Here is a 24214-nt window from a genome sequence, read left to right as displayed (position 1 = left end):
AATGGCTGTGTGTGATTTTGTGACTTGGCTCTGACCTAACATAATCATATGTTGTGCTTTCGCTGTAAAGCCTTTTTGAAATCGGACATGATGGGTAGATTAACAAGAAGTTTATCTTTCATTTGGTGTATTGCACTTGTTAATGTGTGAAAGTTACATATTTCAAAAAAATATTTTGAATTTCTCGCGCTGCCTTTTCAGCGGAATGTTGGCACTAAGAAGCTAGACTGACCATAACAGCTGAAACAGAGCAGTACCTTCTTCTCCATACAGCTAGACTGACCATAACAGCTGAAACAGAGCAGTACCTTCTCCATACAGCTAGACTGACCATAACAGCTGAAACAGAGCAGTACCTTCTCCTCCATACAGCTAGACTGACCATACCAGCTGAAACAGAGCAGTACCTTCTCCATACAGCTAGACTGACCATAACAGCTGAAACAGAGCAGTACCTTCTCCTCCATACAGCTAGACTGACCATAACAGCTGAAACAGAGCAGTACCTTCTCCTCCATACAGCTAGACTGACCATACCAGCTGAAACAGAGCGGTACCTTCTCCTCCATACAGCTAGACTGACCATACCAGCTGAAACAGAGCAGTACCTTCTCCATACAGCTAGACTGACCATAACAGCTGAAACAGAGCAGTACCTTCTCCTCCATACAGCTAGACTGACCATACCAGCTGAAACAGAGCAGTACCTTCTCCTCCATACAGCGAGACTGACCATACCAGCTGAAACAGAACAGTACCTTCTCCATACAGCTAGACTGACCATACCAGCTGAAACAGAGCAGTACCTTCTCCATACAGCTAGACTGACCATACCAGCTGAAACAGAGCAGTACCTTCTCCATACAGCTAGACTGACCATACCAGCTGAAACAGAGCAGTACCTTCTCCATACAGCTAGACTGACCATACCAGCTGAAACAGAGCAGTACCTTCTCCTCCATACAGCTAGACTGACCATAACAGCTGAAACAGAGCAGTACCTTCTCCATACAGCTAGACTGACCATACCAGCTGAAACAGAGCAGTACCTTCTCCATACAGCTAGACTGACCATACCAGCTGAAACAGAGCAGTACCTTCTCCATACAGCTAGACTGACCATACCAGCTGAAACAGAGCAGTACCTTCTCCATACAGCTAGACTGACCATACCAGCTGAAACAGAGCAGTACCTTCTCCATACAGCTAGACTGACCATACCAGCTGAAACAGAGCAGTACCTTCTCCTCCATACAGCTAGACTGACCATAACAGCTGAAACAGAGCAGTACCTTCTCCATACAGCTAGACTGACCATACCAGCTGAAACAGAGCAGTACCTTCTCCATACAGCTAGACTGACCATACCAGCTGAAACAGAGCAGTACCTTCTCCATACAGCTAGACTGACCATACCAGCTGAAACAGAGCAGTACCTTCTCCATACAGCTAGACTGACCATACCAGCTGAAACAGAGCAGTACCTTCTCCATACAGCTAGACTGACCATACCAGCTGAAACAGAGCAGTACCTTCTCCATACAGCTAGACTGACCATACCAGCTGAAACAGAGCAGTACCTTCTTCTCCATACAGCTAGACTGACCATACCAGCTGAAACAGAGCAGTACCTTCTTCTCCATACAGCTAGACTGACCATACCAGCTGAAACAGAGCAGTACCTTCTTCTCCATACAGCTAGACTGACCATACCAGCTGAAACAGAGCAGTACCTTCTCCATACAGCTAGACTGACCATAACAGCTGAAACAGAGCAGTACCTTCTCCATACAGCTAGACTGACCATACCAGCTGAAACAGAGCAGTACCTTCTCCATACAGCTAGACTGACCATAACAGCTGAAACAGAGCAGTACCTTCTCCATACAGCTAGACTGACCATACCAGCTGAAACAGAGCAGTACCTTCTCCATACAGCTAGACTGACCATACCAGCTGAAACAGAGCAGTACCTTCTCCATACAGCTAGACTGACCATACCAGCTGAAACAGAGCAGTACCTTCTCCATACAGCTAGACTGACCATAACAGCTGAAACAGAGCAGTACCTTCTCCATACAGCTAGACTGACCATACCAGCTGAAACAGAGCAGTACTGTTTCTCTGTTTCTCTCCCTCTCTCCCTCCCTCTGTTTTCCCTCTCCCTCCCTCTGTTTCTCTCCCTCCCTCCCCCTGTTTCTCTCTCTCCCTCCCTCTGTTTCTCTCCCTCCCTCTCCCTCTGTTTCTCTCCCTCTCTCTCTCTGTTTCTTTCTCTCCCTCCCTCTTTTTCTCTCTCTCCTTCTTTATCTCTCTCTCTCTCCCCCTCTCTCCCTCTGTTTCTCTCGCTCTCACTCTCTCCCCCTGTTTCTCTCTCCCTCCATTTCTGTACCTCTACCTCTCTCTCACCATCCCTTCTGCCTCCATTTTCCTCCCTCCATCTCTCTGTTTCTCCCCTTCCCTTATTCTCTCTCTCCCTTCTATCTCCATCTCATCTCTCCTCCCCCTCCCTCTCCTCCTGTCCTCTCCTCCTTCTCTCCCTGTAACCTACATACTGCTGTATGAAATGATGATGTGGGGTAGGGGCTGTAATCTCTTTCTGTCTCACACACACACACACACACACACACACACACACACACACACACACACACACACACACACACACACACACACACACACACACACACACACACACACACACACACACACACACACAGGAGAGGAGCACCAATTCAAAACCCAAAAAGTGTGTATGCTTCTCAAGGCATCAGCCGAACTCAACTAACCCAAAGAGTGCTCGCTACTGCCTTCGACTGAAAACAAATATGTAATAGTACTGTTTGTCCATGTTGAGACGCCGTAGCCAGTATACACTTTCTCCAAATAGTCAGAATTGATCTATCTTTGATTTTGACGTTGTTGCCGAGGAGATCTAACTAAGATGTTTGGTGCAAAGACTTTACTGAAGAACCTGTTGACCAATCACAGAAGAAGGGGCGTGCCCGAACAAAAACCCTTAACGAAGTCCAAAACCAACAAAAACCCTTAACGAAGTCCAAAACCAACAAAAACCCTTAACGAAGTCCAAAACCAACAAAAACCCTTAACGAAGTCCAAAACCAACAAAAACCCTTAACGAAGTCCAAAACCAACAAAAACCCTTAACGAAGTCCAAAACCAACAAAAACCCTTAACGAAGTCCAAAACCAACAAAAACCCTTAACGAAGTCCAAAACCAACAAAAACCCTTAACGAAGTCCAAAACCAACAAAAACCCTTAACGAAGTCCAAAACCAACAAAAACCCTTAACGAAGTCCAAAACCAACAAAAACCCTTAACGAAGTCCAAAACCAACAAAAACCCTTAACGAAGTCCAAAACCAACAAAAACCCTTAACGAAGTCCAAAACCAACAAAAACCCTTAACGAAGTCCAAAACCAACAAAAACCCTTAACGAAGTCCAAAACCAACAAAAACCCTTAACGAAGTCCAAAACCAACAAAAACCCTTAACGAAGTCCAAAACCAACAAAAACCCTTAACGAAGTCCAAAACCAACAAAAACCCTTAACGAAGTCCAAAACCAACAAAAACCCTTAACGAAGTCCAAAACCAACAAAAACCCTTAACGAAGTCCAAAACCAACAAAAACCCTTAACGAAGTCCAAAACCAACAAAAACCCTTAACGAAGTCCAAAACCAACAAAAACCCTTAACGAAGTCCAAAACCAACAAAAACCCTTAACGAAGTCCAAAACCAACAAAAACCCTTAACGAAGTCCAAAACCAACAAAAACCCTTAACGAAGTCCAAAACCAACAAAAACCCTTAACGAAGTCCAAAACCAACAAAAACGTCACAAAATGTCGTCACAACATATGGGCTGTTTGCTCTTTTTCAACTCGTAATTTAACCATTTTATTCGTATTTACAGATGACATGTTTGTTATTAAGGAACATGAAAGTGCACATGTTACAGAAGGCATTTCTGCCAAAAAATGCATTTCGATAAAACAAAAGTATTAAAAAAATACACTCTCCTGTGAAGTCGTGACAAACGCCTAGTTTCCTGAATCGGGTCAAACAGGGAGAACAAGTATTTGATACACTGCCGATTTTGCAATAAAATGCCAATTAATTACTTAAAAATCATACAATGTGATTTTCTGGATTTTTGTTTTAGATTCCGTCTCTCACAGTTGAAGTGTACCTATGATAAAAATTACAGACCTCTACATGCTTTGTAAGTAGGAAAAACTGCAAAATCGGCAGTGAATCAAATACTTGTTCTCCCCACTGTATATAGTACCAGTCAAAAGTTTGGACACAGCTACTCATTCAAGGGTTTTTCTTTATTTTTTACTATTTTCTACATTGTTGAATAATAGTGAAGACATCAAAACTATGAAATAACACATATGGAATCATGTAGTAACCAAAAAAGTGTTAAACAAAATATACTCTCTGTGTATCTGGTTGTAATCTATCCCATACAAAAGCGTTCATTCAACTCAGACAGATTGTTCAACCAGCTAACAAGCTATTGATGCTACTACAGACTCTCTGTTCAACTAACTAACTAGTTAACGATGTTACTAACTAGATAAACAGCTGGAAATCATGCTACAACAGACTCTCTATTCAACTAGCTAACCAGTTAGCATCAGGAACTGTTTAACTGGCTAACCAGTTAGCATCAGGAACTGTTTAACTGGCTAACCAGTTAGCATCAGGTTATTTTCAACTGGCTAACCAGTTAGCATCAGGTTATTTTCAACTGGCTAACCAGTTAGCATCAGGCTCTTTTCAACTGGCTAACCAGTTAGCATCAGGCTCTTTTCAACTGGCTAACCAGTTAGCATCAGGCTCTTTTCAACTGGCTAACCAGTTAGCATCAGGTTCTTTTCAACTGGCTAACCAGTTAGCATCAGGCTCTTTTCAACTGGCTAACCAGTTAGCATCAGGCTCTTTTCAACTGGCTAACCAGTTAGCATCAGGCTCTTTTCAACTGGCTAACCAGTTAGCATCAGGCTCTTTTCAACTGGCTAACCAGTTAGCATCAGGCTCTTTTCAGGCTCAGTTAAACTGCCACCCCCCTCTCTCTCCTCTGTTGTGGGAGTCTGTTATGAGTCATCTGAGCCTTAGGCTTGTGTGTGTGTGTGTGTGACCGTCTGTCCTGAAGGAAGAACATTCAACATGGCGGCAACCTCTCCTCTCTATCCTCTCTCTCTTCTCTCTTCGAGCTCCCATCTCTCTCTCCTCCTCTTCCTCTCCTCCCATCTCTCTCTCCTCCTCTTCCTCTCCTCCCATCTCTCTCCCCTCCTATCTTTCTCTCCATCTCTCATCTCTCTCTCATATGATTTGATCCCATTGTAGTCAACTAGTACAGCAATGCACGCACACACACACACACACACACACACACACACACACACACACACACACACACACACACACACACACACACACACACACACACACACACACACACACACACACACACACACACACACACACACACACAACACATACACACACACACACACACACACACACACATTCTGATCCTGGATTAATCAGATGGTTTATTTAGAATGCTGCTTTCTGTTTGCTCTCCTCTCCTCCCTCTCATCCTCCCTGCCTCTCATCCTCCCTCTCCTCTCCTCCCTCTCATCCTCCCTGCCTCTCATCCTCCCTCTCCTCTCCTCCCTCTCATCCTCCCTGCCTCTCATCCTGCCTCTCATCCTGCCTCTCATCCTCCCTCTCATCCTCCCTCCCTCTCCTCCCTCTCATCCTCTCCTCCCTCTCATCCTCCCTGCCTCTCATCCTCCCTCTCATCCTCCCTGCCTCTCATCCTCCCTCCCTCTCATCCTCCCTGCGTCTCATCTTCACTGCCTCTCATCCTCCCTCCCTCTCATCATCCCTGCCTCCCATCCTCCCTCTCATCCTCCCTGCCTCTCATCCTCCCTGCCTCTCATCCTGCCTCTCATCCTCCCTCTCATCCTCCCTCTCATCCTCCCTGCCTCTCATCCTCCCTCCCTCTCATCCTCCCTGCCTCTCATCCTGCCTCTCATCCTCCCTGCCTCTCATCCTCCCTGCCTCTCATCCTCACTGCCTCTCATCCTGCCTCTCATCCTCCCTGCCTCTCATAATCCCTCCCTCTCATCCTCTCTCCCTCTCATCCTCCCTGCCTCTCATCCTCCCTCCCTCTCACCCTCCCTGCCTCTCATCCTCCCTCTCATCCTCCCTCCCTCTCATCCTCCCTGCCTCTCATCCTCCCTCTCATCCTCCCTGCCTCTCATCCTCCCTCCCTCTCATCCTCCCTGCCTCTCATCCTCCTTCTCATCCTCCCTGCCTCCCGCCCTCCTCTCTAGAATAAAGATTATACATGGATTATACACAGTCATACCAAGAACAACCCTCACGCAAGGTTGTGTGTGTGTGTTTGTAGAGAACAGAACAGATACTGGACTGTATTCCGTGTTCTGTATTCTATGTTCTGTGTTCTATGTTCAATGTCCTATATTATTATATATGTTCTAGATTTTGTGTTCTGTGTTCTAGATTCTGAGTTCTGTGTTCTGTTCTGTGTTCTGTGTTCTGAGTTCTCTCTTCTGTCATCTATGTTCTATATTCTATATTCTGTGTTCTATATTCTGAGTTCTATATTATGTGTTTTATGTTCTATATTATGTGTTCTATGTTCTGTGTTGTATGTTCTGTGTTGTATGTTCTATGTTGTATGTTTTGTGTTGTATGTTTTGTGTTCTATATTCCGTCCAGCAGCAGACGCTCAGCAGCCAGATTAAACAGACGAATCAAATTCTACTTTAATCCAGATTAGACTAGTCATCACATACCCTCTCTCTCTGTCCTCTCTCTCTCTCTCTCTCTCCCTGTCCTCTCTCTCTCTCTGTCCTCTATCTCTCTCTCTCTCTCCCTGTCCTCTCTCTCTCTCCCTGTCCTCTCTCTCTCTCTCTCTGTCCTCTATCTCTCTCTCTCTCCCTGTCCTCTATCTCTCTCTGTCCTCTCTCTCTCTCTCTCTCTCTCTCTCTGTCCTTTCTCTCTACCCCCCCTCTCTCTCTGTCCTCTTTCTCTCCTCTCCCCTCTCTGTAATCCTCCTCTAGTATAGATTGAGCATAATGACAACATCCTCATCAGATCAGCCTGTATGTGTGTGTGTCCCACCTGTGAGTGTGTGAGGAGCGACCCTCAACTAGATCTGTTACGGTGACCACCATACCGGCGGCTACGAGTCACGGTAACTAGGCTTCTCCAAGCTCTGATGCTGCTGATGGTTATTAGTAGTCTACCAAACTTGCTAACTGCCTGATACTCAGCACTCTATTGTCCCTCTAATCACTCTGACATCATGGCAAATCTATTCGGAAATCTAATCAAACACTTCATGAGAGCCCATGTTGCGCAACATTTCTATAGGCTATGCAATTGCGGGAGAAAATAGAGTGATGGCCTCCAATAAAAAGAGGAGGATCCCATCAGCTTTCTGTAGGCTATGCCTAATACATTTATTTATCAACTTTGCTAATATTAAGCACATTGCTTCTCTTTACAACAGGAGTATAGCCTACCTGGCTGGCATGAAAATGAACCACAGGGAAAAGCGTCCTCCATTCACTATTTAAGTGCAGAGAGGACATGTATTTTCCCCCATGCCCATATTTGGATACAGGTGCATGATAATGGTCCATTCCAAATCAAAACGAACTTCACACATATATTATTTAGTATCTGTAAAGACAAGATTAAACCAAGAATAGTGTGCTGGGTGACAATATCATCCGGTCACTTGTGAATGATGCCCAGCTTAAGGCAAGAAACAGCGAAAACTTTTTTTGTGTGACTTTTTCAAATCAGAGTTGCACACCTCATGTAGCCTAGCCCATAGTCCTATATGTTTTAATAAGGTTAGTATCACACCTCATGTAGTCTAGCCCATAGTCCTATATGTTTTAATAAGGTTAGTATCACACCTCATGTATCCTAGCCCATAGTCCTATATGTTTTAATAAGGTTAGTATCACACCTCATGTAGCCCATAGTCCTATATGTTTTAATAAGGTTAGTATCACACCTCATGTAGCCTAGTCCATAGTCCTATATGTTTTAATAAGGTTAGTATCACACCTCATGTAGCCTAGCCCATAGTCCTATATGTTTTAATAAGGTTAGTATCACACCTCATGTAGCCTAGCCCATAGTCCTATATGTTTTAATAAGGTTAGTATCACACCTCATGTAGCCTAGCCCATAGTCCTATATGTTTTAATAAGGTTAGTATCACACCTCATGTAGCCTAGCCCATAGTCCTATATGTTTTAATAAGGTTAGTATCACACCTCATGTAGCCTAGCCCATAGGCCTATATGTTTTAATAAGGTTAGTATCACACCTCATGTAGCCTAGCCCATAGCCCTATATGTTTTAATAAGGTTAGTATCACACCTCATGTAGCCTAGCCCATAGTCCTATATGTTTTAATAAGGTTAGTATCACACCTCATGTAGCCTAGCCCATAGTCCTATATGTTTTAATAAGGTTAGTATCACACCTCATGTAGCCTAGCCCATAGTCCTATATGTTTTAATAAGGTTAGTATCACACCTCATGTAGCCTAGCCCATAGTCCTATATGTTTTAATAAGGTTAGTATCACACCTCATGTAGCCTAGCCCATAGTCCTATATGTTTTAATAAGGTTAGTATCACACCTCATGTAGCCTAGCCCATAGTCCTATATGTTTTAATAAGGTTAGTATCACACCTCATGTAGCCTAGCCCATAGGCCTATATGTTTTAATAAGGTTAGTATCACACCTCATGTAGCCTAGCCCATAGTCCTATATGTTTTAATAAGGTTAGTATCACACCTCATGTAGCCTAGCCCATAGTCCTATATGTTTTAATAAGGTTAGTATCACACCTCATGTAGCCTAGCCCATAGTCCTATATGTTTTAATAAGGTTAGTATCACACCTCATGTAGCCTAGCCCATAGTCCTATATGTTTTAATAAGGTTAGTATCACACCTCATGTAGCCTAGCCCATAGTCCTATATGTTTTAATAAGGTTAGTATCACACCTCATGTATCCTAGTCCTATATGTTTTAATAAGGTTAGTATCACACCTCATGTAGCCTAGCCCATAGTCCTATATGTTTTAATAAGGTTAGTATCACACCTCATGTAGCCTAGCCCATAGACCTATATGTTTTAATAAGGTTAGTATTAAATAACTATTTCTAATGAAGCACATTAATCCTCTTTACACTGGGTATAGAGCCTAACTACATAGGAGGAGCGTGAGTTTCCAGTTTGGGGAAGATCATTTTCACCATAAAATGCACCTTTATAATTAAAAAACATTACATGCAGAATCGCATTTGCGGTCACTTTTGAGAACGATGTTTTTCCCGGGAATTGATTGCATTGCTGCGCTCATAACGTGAACATTTGCGCTTATAGCCAACTGCCGTGTGCGCATTGCTGCGCTCATAACGTGAACATGTGCGCTTATAGCCAACTGCCGTGTGCGCATTGCTGCGCTCATAACGTGAACATGTGCGCTTATAGCCAACTGCCGTGTGCGTATTGCTGCGCTCATAACGTGAACATGTGCGCTTATAGCCAACTGCCGTGTGCGCATTGCTGCGTTCATAACGTGAACATGTGCGCTTATAGCCAACTGCCGTGTGCGCATTGCTGCGTTCATAACGTGAACATGTGCGCTTATAGCCAACTGCCGTGTGCGTATTACTGCGCTCATAACGTGAAGAAATAGCCTGATGGTATGTCCACATTTTAAGCGTTCTGATTGTTATTACCGCATTGCTTTTAAAAGGTTTTTGATGCTAGTGGTTGTATTCATTTGGGATCTAACGCATCCCACAACTGGCCCAGACTATGGAATATTTATTTCTGGCACAGAAAGACAAGTTGACCAATAGAATAGGCCGTAGATAGAATATTGACATAGGCTAGTGTTTTGTGCACCACCCTATGAGACTCCTGATCACGTCCGGTTGTGATACAGCCCGGGATCAAACCAGGGTCTGTCGTGACGCCTCTAGCACTGAGATGCAGTGCCTTAGACCACTGCGCCACTCGGGAGCCCTAACATACGGACATTCTGCTATTCTGTTCTTCTGAAATAGACCACATTTTCTTCATATCATGCTTCTTTATACCTGTCTAAAATAAATAATGGATTTATTGTGAAGGTGTAGGCTATATTACATGGATTTATTGTGATGGTGTAGACTATATTACATGGATTTATTGTGATGGTGTAGACTATATTACATGGATTTATTGTGAAGGTGTAGACTATATTACATGGATTTATTGTGAAGGTGTCGGCTATATTACATGGATTAGACGTTTTAAAACGTAGATGTTCCAAAGGTCTGCATCAGTGGCTTGTAGACTGTGTGGAAGCCAGGAGATGCTAAAGGTGTTTATGTTCACTAACGGTCAATTACCGTGAGACCGGCAGTTATTTACTTGACAATCACCCACTGACCAAATGTAATGACCGCCACAGCCCTAAACACACACCACACATCATATAATGTCTGAAAGGAGGGGGGCTACTCGCATGAAGGATCACTGGACAGACTCAAACCAGCTGAGAGAGACAGAGACAGAGAGAGAGACACCTTTAGCATCTCCTGGCTTCCACACAGTCTACAAGCCACTGATGCAGACCTTTGGAACATCTACGTTTTAAAACGTCTAATCCATGTAATATAGCCGACACCTTCACAATAAATCCATGTAATATAGTCTACACCTTCACAATAAATCCATGTACGCTCACCAACCAAGATTTCACAAAATGGGACAAACACCAAATTGAGACTCTGCATGCAGAATTCTGCAAAAATATCCTCCGTGTACAACGTAGAACACCAAATAATGCATGCAGAGCAGAATTAGGCCGATACCCACTAATTATCAAAATCCAGAAAAGAGCCGTTAAATTCTACAACCACCTAAAAGGAAGCGATTCCCAAACCTTCCATAACAAAGCCATCACCTACAGAGAGATGAACCTGGAGAAGAGTCCCCTAAGCAAGCTGGTCCTAGGGCTCTGTTCACAAACACAAACACACCCCACAGAGCCCCAGGACAACAGCACAATTAGACCCAACCAAATCATGAGAAAACAAAAAGATAATTACTTGACACATTGGAAAGAATTAACAAAAAAACAGAGCAAACTAGAATGCTATTTGGCCCTAAACAGAGAGTACACAGTGGCAGAATACCTGACCACTGTGACTGACCCAAACTTAAGGAAAGCTTTGACTATGTACAGACTCAGTGAGCATAGCCTTGCTATTGAGAAAGGCCGCCGTAGGCAGACATGGCTCTCAAGAGAAGACAGGCTATGTGCACACTGCCCACAAAATGAGGTGGAAACTGAGCTGCACTTCCTAACCTCCTGCCCAATGTATGACCATATTAGAGAGACATATTTCCCTCAGATTACACAGATCCACAAAGAATTCGAAAACAAATCCAATTTTGATAAACTCCCATATCTACTGGGTGAAATTCCACAGTGTGCCATCACAGCAGCAAGATTTGTGACCTGTTGCCACAAGAAAAGGGCAACCAGTGAAGAACAAACACCACTGTAGAGACGACCCGTAGTTATGTTTAGTTATTTTGACTTGTGTGCTTTAGCCATTTGTAGATTGTTACGAGACTGCAGATATATGAGATGAGATTTGTAGATGTCTTTATTGTTTTGAGACTTCTGTATGTGTAGATGTTTACTGTTCAGTTTTATTGTTTATTTGACTTTTGTATGTTACCTACCTCACTTGCTTTGGCAGATGTTAGCAGATGTTTCCCATGCCAGTAGAGCCCCTTGAGATTGAGATTGAGAGAGAGAGAGAGAGAGAGAGAGAGAGAGAGAGAGAGAGAGAGAGAGAGATACAGAGAGAGAGAGAGAGAGAGAGGGAGACTGACTGACCCCAGCTGCTTGCGGTCCGGCCCAGGAACTCGTGTGTCCGAGGGTTCCAGAAGTATGGCTCCTTGATTCCGGTGTCCACGCGCTCATCTTCCTTGTTGTTCATGGTGCCCGTTGCGTATCGTGCGGCAGTTTGTACTCAGTATCAACTAAAAATAAGGAATCTGCTGTCTGGCGCGGTAAAATGAGATGTCCCGATAATGACCGTTATCTGTCTGTCTAATCCGGTAAAAAGGCGCGAGGTGTTTCAGAATAAATTCTATGTTTTTCAATCCACCGGTGATGACGACAGGTGCTATAGTCTATCGATAGAAGACTAATCTACAGTCACAGACGACGCGAGACTGACTGTTCTGTTCTACTGCGGCGCGACCACACTGCGGTAAAACGGGCTCGAGCCTGGATACACGGCTACGTCATAATCAGCCCCTGCTCTCCGCCAATAGGACACATCTATCCCATCTGGCCCCACCCCTACTACCCTCCATTATAACCTCAACAACCTGTGTGTGAGTGGACCTGAAACGATCAAACAGAATTAATGTTTGGCCACAGAAGACAGACTGCATTTCAAACGTGTGGAGGGAGAGATGGAGAGAGAGATGGAGATGAAGATGAGAGAGAGATGGAGAGTGAGATGGAGAGCTAGAGAGATGGAGAGATGGAGAGCTAGAGAGATGGAGAGATGGAGAGTGAGATGGAGAGAGAGAGAGTGATGGAGAGAGAGATGGAGAGTGAGATGGAGAGAAAGATGAGAGAGAGATGGAGAGCTAGAGAGATGGAGAGATGGAGAGTGAGATGGAGAGAGAGATGGAGAGATGGAGAGTGAGATGGAGAGCTAGAGAGATGGAGAGATGGAGAGTGAGATGGAGAGATGGAGAGTGAGATGGAGAGAGAGATGGAGAGATGGAGAGTGAGATGGAGAGCTAGAGAGATGGAGAGATGGAGAGTGAGATGGAGAGAGAGATGGAGAGAAAGATGAGAGAGATGGAGAGGGGAGTGTTTCAGAGGCCACTGTATCTCCTGTTCTGGCTCCAGGCTACAAGCTTTGTACCAGAACACACACAGTTATAGAGAGGATGGAGGTCCAGTGTATTTTGTGGTCTGTGTGCTCCCTCTGGTGGATCCTGAGAGAGACTGCAGCACCACAGACTAGATAGATGGTAACACTACTAATACTACTGCAGCACCACAGACTAGATAGATGGTAACACTACTAATACTACTGCAGCACCACAGACTAGATAGATGGCAACACTACTAATACTACTGCAGCACCACAGACTAGATAGATGGTAACACTACTAATACTACTGCAGCACCACAGACTAGATAGATGGTAACACTACTAATACTACTGCAGCACCACAGACTAGATAGATGGTAACACTACTAATACTACTGCAGCACCACAGACTAGATAGATGGTAACACTACTAATACTACTGCAGCACCACAGACTAGATAGATGGTAACACTACTAATACTACTGCAGCACCACAGACTAGATAGATGGTAACACTACTAATACTACTGCAGCACCACAGACTAGATAGATGGTAACACTACTAATACTACTGCAGCACCACAGACTAGATAGATGGTAACACTACTAATACTACTGCAGCACCACAGACTAGATAGATGACAACACTACTAATACTACTGCAGCACCACAGACTAGATAGATGGTAACACTACTAATACTACTGCAGCACCACAGACTAGATAGATGGTAACACTACTAATACTACTGCAGCACCACAGACTAGATAGATGGTAACACTACTAATACTACTGCAGCACCACAGACTAGATAGATGACAACACTACTAATACTACTGCAGCACCACAGACTAGATAGATGGTAACACTACTAATACTACTGCAGCACCACAGACTAGATAGATGGCAACACTACTAATACTACTGCAGCACCACAGACTAGATAGATGACAACACTACTAATACTACTGCAGCACCACAGACTAGATAGATGACAACACTACTAATACTACTGCAGCACCACAGACTAGATAGATGGTAACACTACTAATACTACTGCAGCACCACAGCCTAGATAGATGGTAACATTACTAATACTACTGCAGCACCACAGACTAGATAGATGACACCACTACTAATACTACTGCAGCACCACAGACTAGATAGATGGTAACACTACTAATACTACTGCAGCACCACAGACTAGATAGATGGTAACACTACTAATACTACTGCAGCACCACAGACTAGATAGATGGTAACACTACTAATACTACTGCAGCACCACAGACTAGATAGATGACAACACTACTAATACTACTGCAGCACCACAGACTAGATAGATGGTAACACTACTAATACTACTGCAGCACCACAGACTAGATAGATGGTAACACTACTAATACTACTGCAGCACCACAGACTAGATAGATGGTAACACTACTAATACTACTGCAGCACCACAGACTAGATAGATGACAACACTACTAATACTACTGCAGCACCACAGACTAGATAGATGGTAACACTACTAATACTACTGCAGCACCACAGACTAGATAGATGGTAACACTACTAATACTACTGCAGCACCACAGACTAGATAGATGACAACACTACTAATACTACTGCAGCACCACAGACTAGATAGATGACAACACTACTAATACTACTGCAGCACCACAGACTAGATAGATGGTAACACTACTAATACTACTGCAGCACCACAGACTAGATAGATGACAACACTACTAATACTACTGCAGCACCACAGACTAGATAGATGGTAACACTACTAATACTACTGCAGCACCACAGACTAGATAGATGGTAACACTACTAATACTACTGCAGCACCACAGACTAGATAGATGACAACACTACTAATACTACTGCAGCACCACAGACTAGATAGATGGTAACACTACTAATACTACTGCAGCACCACAGACTAGATAGATGGTAACACTACTAATACTACTGCAGCACCACAGACTAGATAGATGACAACACTACTAATACTACTGCAGCACCACAGACTAGATAGATGGTAACACTACTAATACTACTGCAGCACCACAGACTAGATAGATGACAACACTACTAATACTACTGCAGCACCACAGACTAGATAGATGGTAACACTACTAATACTACTGCAGCACCACAGACTAGATAGATGACAACACTACTAATACTACTGCAGCACCACAGACTAGATAGATGGTAACACTACTAATACTACTGCAGCACCACAGACTAGATAGATGACAACACTACTAATACTACTGCAGCACCACAGACTAGATAGATGGTAACACTACTAATACTACTGCAGCACCACAGACTAGATAGATGACAACACTACTAATACTACTGCAGCACCACAGACTAGATAGATGGTAACACTACTAATACTACTGCAGCACCACAGACTAGATAGATGGTAACACTACTAATACTACTGCAGCACCACAGACTAGATAGATGACAACACTACTAATACTACTGCAGCACCACAGACTAGATAGATGGTAACACTACTAATACTACTGCAGCACCACAGACTAGATAGATGAAAACACTACTAATACTACTGCAGCACCACAGACTAGATAGATGGTAACACTACTAATACTACTGCAGCACCACAGACTAGATAGATGACAACACTACTAATACTACTGACCCAGGTGAAAGATATGATCCCTTATTGATGTCACTTGTTAAAATCCATTTCAGTGTAGGTGAAGGGGAGGAGACAGGTTAATTAAAGAAGGATTTTTAATCCTTGAGACAATTGAGACATGGATTGTGTTTGTGTGCCATTCAGAGGGTGAATGAGGGGACAAAATATTTAAGTGTCTTTGAACGGGGTATGGTAGTAGGTGCCTTTGAACGGGGTATGGTAGTATGTGCCTTTGAACGGGGTATGGTGAACGGGGTATGGTAGTAGGTGCCTTTGAACAGGGTATGGTAGTAGGTGCCTTTGAACAGGGTTGGGTAGTAGGTGCCTTTGAACGGGGTATGGTAGTAGGTGCCTTTGAACGGGGTATGGTAGTAGGTGCCTTTGAACAGGGTATGGTAGTAGGTGCCTTTGAACGGGGTATGGTAGTAGGTGCCTTTGAACGGGGTATGGTAGTAGGTACCTTTGAACAGGGTATGGTAGTAGGTGCCTTTGAACGGGGTATGGTAGTAGGTGTCTTTGAACAGGGTTGGGTAGTAGGTGCCTTTGAACGGGGTATGGTAGTAGGTGCCTTTGAACGGGGTATGGTAGTAGGTACCTTTGAACAGGGTATGGTAGTAGGTGCCTTTGAACGGGGTATGGTAGTAGGTGTCTTTGAACAGGGTTGGGTAGTAGGTGCCTTTGAACGGGGTATGGTAGTAGGTGCCTTTGAACGGGGTATGGTAGTAGGTGCCTTTGAACGGGGTATGGTAGTAGGTACCTTTAAACGGGGTATGGTAGTAGGTGCCTTTGAACAGGGTATGGTAGTAGGTGGCTTTGAACGGGGTATGGTAGTAGGTGCCTTTGAACGGGGTATGGTAGTAGGTGTCTTTGAACGGGGTATGGTAGTAGGTGTCTTTGAACAGGGTATGGTAGTAGGTGTCTTTGAGCGGGGTATGGTAGTAGGTGTCTTTGAACGGGGTATGGTAGTAGGTGTTTTTGAACGGGGTATGGTAGTAGGTGTCTTTGAACGGGGTATGGTAGTAGGTGTCTTTGAACAGGGTATGGTAGTAGGTGCCTTTGAAGGGGGTATAGTAGTAGGTGTCTTTGAACGGGGTATGGTTGTAGGTGTCTTTGAACGGGGTATGGCAGTAGGTGCCTTTGAGCGGGGTATGGTAGTAGGTGTCTTTGAACGGGGTATGGTTGTAGGTGTCTTTGAACGGGGTATGGTAGTAGGTGCCTTTGAACGGGGTATGGTTGTAGGTGTCTTTGAACGGGGTATGGTTGTAGGTGTCTTTGAACAGGGTATGGTAGTAGGTGTCTTTGAACGGGGTATGGTAGTAGGTGTCTTTGAACGGGGTATGGTAGTAGGTGCCTTTGACCGGGGTATGGTTGTAGGTGTCTTTGAACGGGGTATGGTAGTAGGCGCCTTTGAACGGGGTATGGTGGTAGGTGCCTTTGAACGGGGTATGGTGGTAGGTGTCTTTGAACGGGGTATGGTGGTAGGGGCCTTTGAACGGGGTATGGTAGTAGGTACCTTTGAACGGGGTCTGGTAGTAGGTGCCTTTGAACGGGGTATGGTAGTAGGTGTCTTTGAACAGGGTATGGTAGTAGGTGCCTTTGAACGGGGTATGGTAGTAGGAGCCTTTGAACGGGGTATGGTAGTAGGAGCCTTTGAACGGGGTATGGTAGTAGGTACCTTTGAACGGGGTATGGTAGTAGGTACCTTTGAACGGGGTATGGTAGTAGGTGTCTTTGAACGGGGTATGGTAGTAGGAGCCTTTGAACGGGGTATGGTAGTAGGTGCCTTTGAACGGGGTATGGTGGTAGGTGCCTTTGAACGGGGTATGGTAGTAGGTGCCTTTGAACGGGGTATGGTGGTAGGTACCTTTGAACGGGGTATGGTAGTAGGAGCCTTTGAACGGGGTATGGTAGTAGGTGCCTTTGAACGGGGTATGGTGGTAGGTGCCTTTGAACGGGGTATGGTAGTAGGTGCCTTTGAACGGGGTATGGTAGTAGGTGTCTTTGAACAGGGTTGGGTAGTAGGTGCCTTTGAACGGGGTATGGTTGTAGGTGTCTTTGAACGGGGTATGGTAGTAGGTGCCTTTGAACGGGGTATGGTAGTAGGTGCCTTTGAACGGGGTATGGTAGTAGGTGCCTTTGAACGGGGTATGGTAGTAGGTGCCTTTGAACGGGGTATGGTAGTAGGTGCCTTTGAACGGGGTATGGTAGTAGGTGCCTTTGAACGGGGTATGGTAGTAGGTGCCTTTGAACGGGGTATGGTAGTAGGTGCCTTTGAACAGGGTATGGTAGTAGGTGGCTTTGAACGGGGTATGGTAGTAGGTGCCTTTGAACGGGGTATGGAAGTAGGTACCTTTAAACGGGGTATGGTAGTAGGTGGCTTTGAACGGGGTATGGTAGTAGGTGCCTTTGAACGGGGTATGGTAGTAGGTGCCTTTGAACGGGGTATGGTAGTAGGTACCTTTGAACAGGGTATGGTAGTAGGTGTCTTTGAACGGGGTATGGTAGTAGGTGTCTTTGAACAGGGTTGGGTAGTAGGTGCCTTTGAACGGGGTATGGTAGTAGGTGCCTTTGAACGGGGTATGGTAGTAGGTACCTTTGAACAGGGTATGGTAGTAGGTGCCTTTGAACGGGGTATGGTAGTAGGTGTCTTTGAACAGGGTTGGGTAGTAGGTGCCTTTGAACGGGGTATGGTAGTAGGTGCCTTTGAACGGGGTATGGTAGTAGGTGCCTTTGAACGGGGTATGGTAGTAGGTACCTTTAAACGGGGTATGGTAGTAGGTGCCTTTGAACAGGGTATGGTAGTAGGTGGCTTTGAACGGGGTATGGTAGTAGGTGCCTTTGAACGGGGTATGGTAGTAGGTGTCTTTGAACGGGGTATGGTAGTAGGTGTCTTTGAGCGGGGTATGGTAGTAGGTGTCTTTGAACGGGGTATGGTAGTAGGTGTTTTTGAACGGGGTATGGTAGTAGGTGTCTTTGAACGGGGTATGATAGTAGGTGCCTTTGAACGGGGTATGGTAGTAGGTGTCTTTGAACAGGGTATGGTAGTAGGTGCCTTTGAAGGGGGTATAGTAGTAGGTGTCTTTGAACGGGGTATGGTTGTAGGTGTCTTTGAACGGGGTATGGCAGTAGGTGCCTTTGAGCGGGGTATGGTGGTAGGTGTCTTTGAACGGGGTATGGTTGTAGGTGTCTTTGAACGGGGTATGGTAGTAGGTACCTTTGAACAGGGTATGGTAGTAGGTGTCTTTGAACGGGGTATGGTAGTAGGTGTCTTTGAACGGGGTATGGTAGTAGGTGCCTTTGACCGGGGTATGGTTGTAGGTGTCTTTGAACGGGGTATGGTAGTAGGTGCCTTTGAACGGGGTATGGTAGTAGGTGCCTTTGAACGGGGTATGGTAGTAGGTGTCTTTGAACGGGGTATGGTTGTAGGGGCCTTTGAACGGGGTATGGTTGTAGGTACCTTTGAACGGGGTCTGGTAGTAGGTGCCTTTGAACGGGGTATGGTAGTAGGTGTCTTTGAACAGGGTATGGTAGTAGGTGCCTTTGAACGGGGTATGGTAGTAGGAGCCTTTGAACGGGGTATGGTAGTAGGAGCCTTTGAACGGGGTATGGTAGTAGGTACCTTTGAACGGGGTATGGTAGTAGTTACCTTTGAACGGGGTATGGTAGTAGGTGTCTTTGAACGGGGTATGGTAGTAGGAGCCTTTGAACGGGGTATGGTAGTAGGTGCCTTTGAACGGGGTATGGTGGTAGGTGCCTTTGAACGGGGTATGGTAGTAGGTGCCTTTGAACGGGGTATGGTAGTAGGTACCTTTGAACGGGGTATGGTAGTAGGAGCCTTTGAACGGGGTATGGTAGTAGGTGCCTTTGAACGGGGTATGGTAGTAGGTGCCTTTGAACGGGGTATGGTAGTAGGTGCCTTTGAACGGGGTATGGTAGTAGGTGTCTTTGAACAGGGTTGGGTAGTAGGTGCCTTTGAACGGGGTATGGTAGTAGGTGTCTTTGAACGGGGTATGGTAGTAGGTGCCTTTGAACGGGGTATGGTAGTAGGTGCCTTTGAACGGGGTATGGTAGTAGGTGGCTTTGAACGGGGTATGGTAGTAGGTGCCTTTGAACGGGGTATGGAAGTAGGTACCTTTAAACGGGGTATGGTAGTAGGTGGCTTTGAACGGGGTATGGTAGTAGGTGCCTTTGAACGGGGTATGGTAGTAGGTGTCTTTGAACGGGGTATGGTAGTAGGTGTCTTTGAACAGGGTATGGTAGTAGGTGTCTTTGAGCGGGGTATGGTAGTAGGTGTCTTTGAACGGGGTATGGTAGTAGGTGTCTTTGAACGGGGTATGGTAGTAGGTGTCTTTGAACGGGGTATGATAGTAGGTGCCTTTGAACGGGGTATGGTAGTAGGTGTCTTTGAACAGGGTATGGTAGTAGGTGCCTTTGAAGGGGGTATAGTAGTAGGTGTCTTTGAACGGGGTATGGTAGTAGGTGTCTTTGAACGGGGTATGGTAGTAGGTGCCTTTGAACGGGGTATGGTAGTAGGTGTCTTTGAACAGGGTATGGTAGTAGGTGCCTTTGAAGGGGGTACAGTAGTAGGTGTCTTTGAACGGGGTATGGTAGTAGGTGCCTTTGAACGGGGTATGGTAGTAGGTGTCTTTGAACAGGGTATGGTAGTAGGTGCCTTTGAAGGGGGTACAGTAGTAGGTGTCTTTGAACAGGGTATGGTAGTAGGTGCCTTTGAATGGGGTATGGTAGTAGGTGCCTTTGAAGGGGGTACAGTAGTAGGTGTCTTTGAACAGGGTATGGTAGTAGGTGCCTTTGAACGGGGTCTGGTAGTAGGTGCCTTTGAACAGGGTATGGTAGTAGGTGCCTTTGAACAGGGTATGGTAGTAGGTGCCTTTGAACGGGGTATGGTAGTAGGTGCCTTTGAACGGGGTATGGTAGTAGGTGCCTTTGAACGGGGTATGGTAGTAGGTACCTTTGAACGGGGTATGGTAGTAGGTGCCTTTGAACGGGGTATGGTAGTAGGTGTCTTTGAACAGGGTTGGGTAGTAGGTGCCTTTGAACGGGGTATGGTAGTAGGTGTCTTTGAACGGGGTATGGTAGTAGGTGTCTTTGAACGGGGTATGGTAGTAGGTGCCTTTGAATGGGGTATGGTAGTAGGAGCCTTTGAACGGGGTATGGTAGTAGGTGCCTTTGAACGGGGTATGGTAGTAGGTGCCTTTGAACGGGGTATGGTGGTAGGAGCCTTTGAACGGGGTATGGTAGTAGGTGTCTTTGAACGGGGTATGGTAGTAGGTGCCTTTGAACGGGGTATGGTAGTAGGTGTCTTTGAACAGGGTTGGGTAGTAGGTGCCTTTGAGCGGGGTATGGTAGTAGGTGCCTTTGAACAGGGTATGGTGGTAGGAGCCTTTGAACGGGGTATGGTAGTAGGTGACTTTGAACGGGGTATGGTAGTAGGTGACTTTGAACGGGGTATGGTAGTAGGTGACTTTGAACAGGGTCTGGTAGTAGGTGCCTTTGAACGGGGTATGGTAGTAGGTGCCTTTGAACGAGGTATGGTAGTAGGTGCCTTTGAACGGGGTATGGTAGTAGGTGCCTTTGAGCGGGGTATGGTAGTAGGTGCCTTTGAACGGGGTATGGTAGTAGGAGCCTTTGAACGGGGTATGGTAGTAGGAGCCTTTGAACGGGGTATGGTAGTAGGTGCCTTTGAACGGGGTATGGTAGTAGGTGTCTTTGAACGGGGTATGGTAGTAGGTGCCTTTGAATGGGGTATGGTAGTAGGAGCCTTTGAACGGGGTATGGTAGTAGGTGCCTTTGAACGGGGTATGGTAGTAGGTGCCTTTGAATGGGGTATGGTAGTAGGAGCCTTTGAATGGGGTATGGTAGTAGGTGTCTTTGAACGGTGTATGGTAGTAGGTGTCTTTGAACGGGGTATGGTAGTAGGTGTCAGGTGCACCGGTTTGTGTCAAGAACTGCAACGCTGCTGGGTTTTTCAAGCGCAACAGGTTTCCATGTGAATCAACAACGGTCCATCACCCAAAGGACATCCAGCCAACTTGACACAACTGTGGGAAGCATTGGAGTCGACATGGGCCAGCATCCCTGTGGAACACTTTTGACACCTTGTAGAGTTCATGACCTGACGAATTGAGGCTGTTCTGATGGTGGGGGGGTGGGGGGGGGGGTGCAACTCAATATTAGGAAGGTGTTCCTAATGTTTTGTACAACCGTTACATAAATGTTACACTAAATATCTGAAAAGACTAAGTGTAACCGTGTGAAATGGCTAGCTAGTTAGCGGGGTGCGCGCTAATAGCGTTTCAATCGGTGACATCACTCGCTCTGAGACCTTGAAGTAGTTGTTTCACGGCATACGTAGGCATGATTGCCCATTATAAATCAGGCCAGAATATTATTATTCTGGTTGAAATCTGTCCTCCCGACCACTCCTCTCCTTTGATTGGTTGACGCGGTTCCATTCCGGGAAGAAGGTCGTGACGTGAGGGGGAGTGTCCTCCTGCAGGCGAGCTGTTCTATTAGTTCAATTCTAAAGTTCGTTTGCACATATAAACTCCGTTACTGTAACGAGAAAGGTTAACTAAAAACCAGCAACAACCGGGTAACGTTGATAACGGAACTTCCACGGTGCTGCACGAGCCTGAGCCGTGCGTTTCAGAACTTTGAGTTGCAGAAAATCAGGAGCAACGACGTGTTATCTCTCTCACACACCCGGAGCCAGACCGATAGAACGGGACCGGGCGGATTAACCCTGTAGCCGGAAAGCTCGTGTGTTTCCCGGAGATGAAGATCCAGTTCGCTCCTATGAACATCCCGCTGCGGAGGAGACTCCAGACAGCCGCGGTGCTGCAGTGGGTCTTCTCTTTCCTTGCGCTCGGTGAGTCAATTTCAATTTAAGGGCTTTACTGGCATAGGAAACATATGTTTACTTTGCCAAAGCAAGTGAAATAGATAAAACAAAACGTGAAATGAACAAAAAAATGAAGAGTAAACATTACACTTACAAAAGTTCCAAAATAATAAAGACATTTCAAATGTCATTATGTGTATATATACAGTGTTGTAACGATGTACAAATAGTTCAAGTACAAAAGGGAAAATAAATAAACATAGGTTGTATTTACAATAGTGTTTGTTCTTCACTGGTTGAGTCTTTTTCTCTCTCTCTCTCTCTCTGTGTGTGTGTTGTGATGTTCTCAAGGTTCGATCAATCAGTTTGTTGCTAAATAGAGTAAATAGTCAAACTGTGAATTGCCAATAGGTCTGATTACCAATTTATATTGCCTCCTAGAATCTACTTCTCAGGTATAAACGGTCTATGTGGCATCGAAATGAGTCATTCATTCTAGTGGCAAAATTGACTACGAAGCGTTAATTGGATAATTTCGGTCATAAAATCAGTGTTGTCCAAAACGATATTTGGAATTGAGTCAGGAAGGGTATGGTTGGGCCTGGATTACTTACATTCCAATGTTTTACCAATCAGGGGGTTCGATTAATCTCGCCCGGGCGCCGTGAAGGCATGTTTTTACACCAGATTACTGTTGGATTTGAGAAAGGCGCTCTTCCCTTCCCGCTTTCGCCCGATGACGTGACGGCCAAAGGCCAGATTCAACCTGGGTCAGTGTAATATTTTACTCATTCAGTTATTTCCCAAAGACAACAAGGTGTGGCTCGGGGAACACCCACAGGGTGGGGGCAGACGGGACAGTGGAGAAGCCAAGCAGTTAGCAGCAGTCCTCTATCCATTATAACAGCTGGAGGGAGCCCAGTAAACGGGACAGTGGAGAAGCCAAGCAGTTAGCAGCATTCCTCTATCCATTATAACAGCTGGAGGGAGTTCAGATTCTATACAGAGGTTTCTAGACTTTCTGGTTCCATATGATTGGCTCTCAGCTGGTCTCTCTGGACTCCCTGACCTCACAATGAACTGATCTGTCTAACCCTTACCCTCTAACCCTTACCCTCTAACCCTTACCTTCTAACCCTTACCCTCTAACCCTTACCTTCTAACCCTTACCCTCTAACCCTTACCCTCTAACCCTTACCTTCTAACCCTTACCCTCTAACCCTTACCCTCTAACCCTTACCCTCTAACCCTTACCCTCTAACCCCTTACCCTCTAACCCCTTACCCTCTAACCCCTTACCCTCTAACCCTTACCCTCTAACCCTTACCCTCTAACCCTTACCCTCTAACCCTTACCCTCTAACCCTTACCCTCTAACCCTTACCCTCTAACCCTTACCCTCTAGCCCTTACCCTCTAACCCCTTACCTTCTTACCCTCTAACCCCTTACCCTCTAACCCTTACCCTCTAACCCTTACCCTCTAGCCCTTACCCTCTAACCCCTTACCTTCTTACCCTCTAACCCCTTACCCTCTAACCCTTACCCTCTAACCCTTACCCTCTAACCCTTACCCTCTAACCCCTTACCCTCTAACCCTTACCCTCTAACCCTTACCCTCTAACCCTTACCCTCTAACCTTTACCCTCTAACCCCTTACC

General features: G+C 45.4%; 2 protein-coding genes across 4 annotated transcripts in view; one reads left to right on the top strand and one right to left on the bottom strand.

The window, feature by feature from the left end:
• Window positions 1-12387, bottom strand: part of atp1b2a (ATPase Na+/K+ transporting subunit beta 2a) — a 39991-nt gene extending 27604 nt beyond the window's left edge. For both annotated transcript variants that reach the window (XR_011672249.1, XM_071379369.1), the window contains exon 1: window positions 12004-12387. Coding sequence is in view for 1 of the 2 variants with exons in the window: in XM_071379369.1 (XP_071235470.1) it covers window positions 12004-12106 (103 nt within the window). In the remaining variant the exon portion in view is untranslated. The remainder of the gene's footprint in view (window positions 1-12003) is intronic.
• Window positions 12388-22206: 9819 nt separating this feature from the next.
• The window catches only part of LOC139561051 (2-acylglycerol O-acyltransferase 2-A-like), a 29318-nt gene continuing 27310 nt past the window's right edge, over window positions 22207-24214 (top strand). Inside the window, exon 1 of one of the 2 annotated variants that reach the window (XM_071377850.1) lies at window positions 22207-22583. In XM_071377850.1, coding sequence (XP_071233951.1) covers window positions 22490-22583 — 94 coding nt within the window. In that variant the 5' untranslated portion in view covers window positions 22207-22489. The remainder of the gene's footprint in view (window positions 22584-24214) is intronic. The other variant, XM_071377851.1, reaches the window with a different exon arrangement.

Source organism: Salvelinus alpinus, chromosome 31 (assembly GCF_045679555.1).
Source record: "Salvelinus alpinus chromosome 31, SLU_Salpinus.1, whole genome shotgun sequence".
NCBI classification, from domain to species: Eukaryota; Metazoa; Chordata; class Actinopteri; order Salmoniformes; family Salmonidae; genus Salvelinus; species Salvelinus alpinus.
Note: the sequence above shows the minus strand (reverse complement) of the source record. Positions and strands in the feature narration are given on the sequence as shown.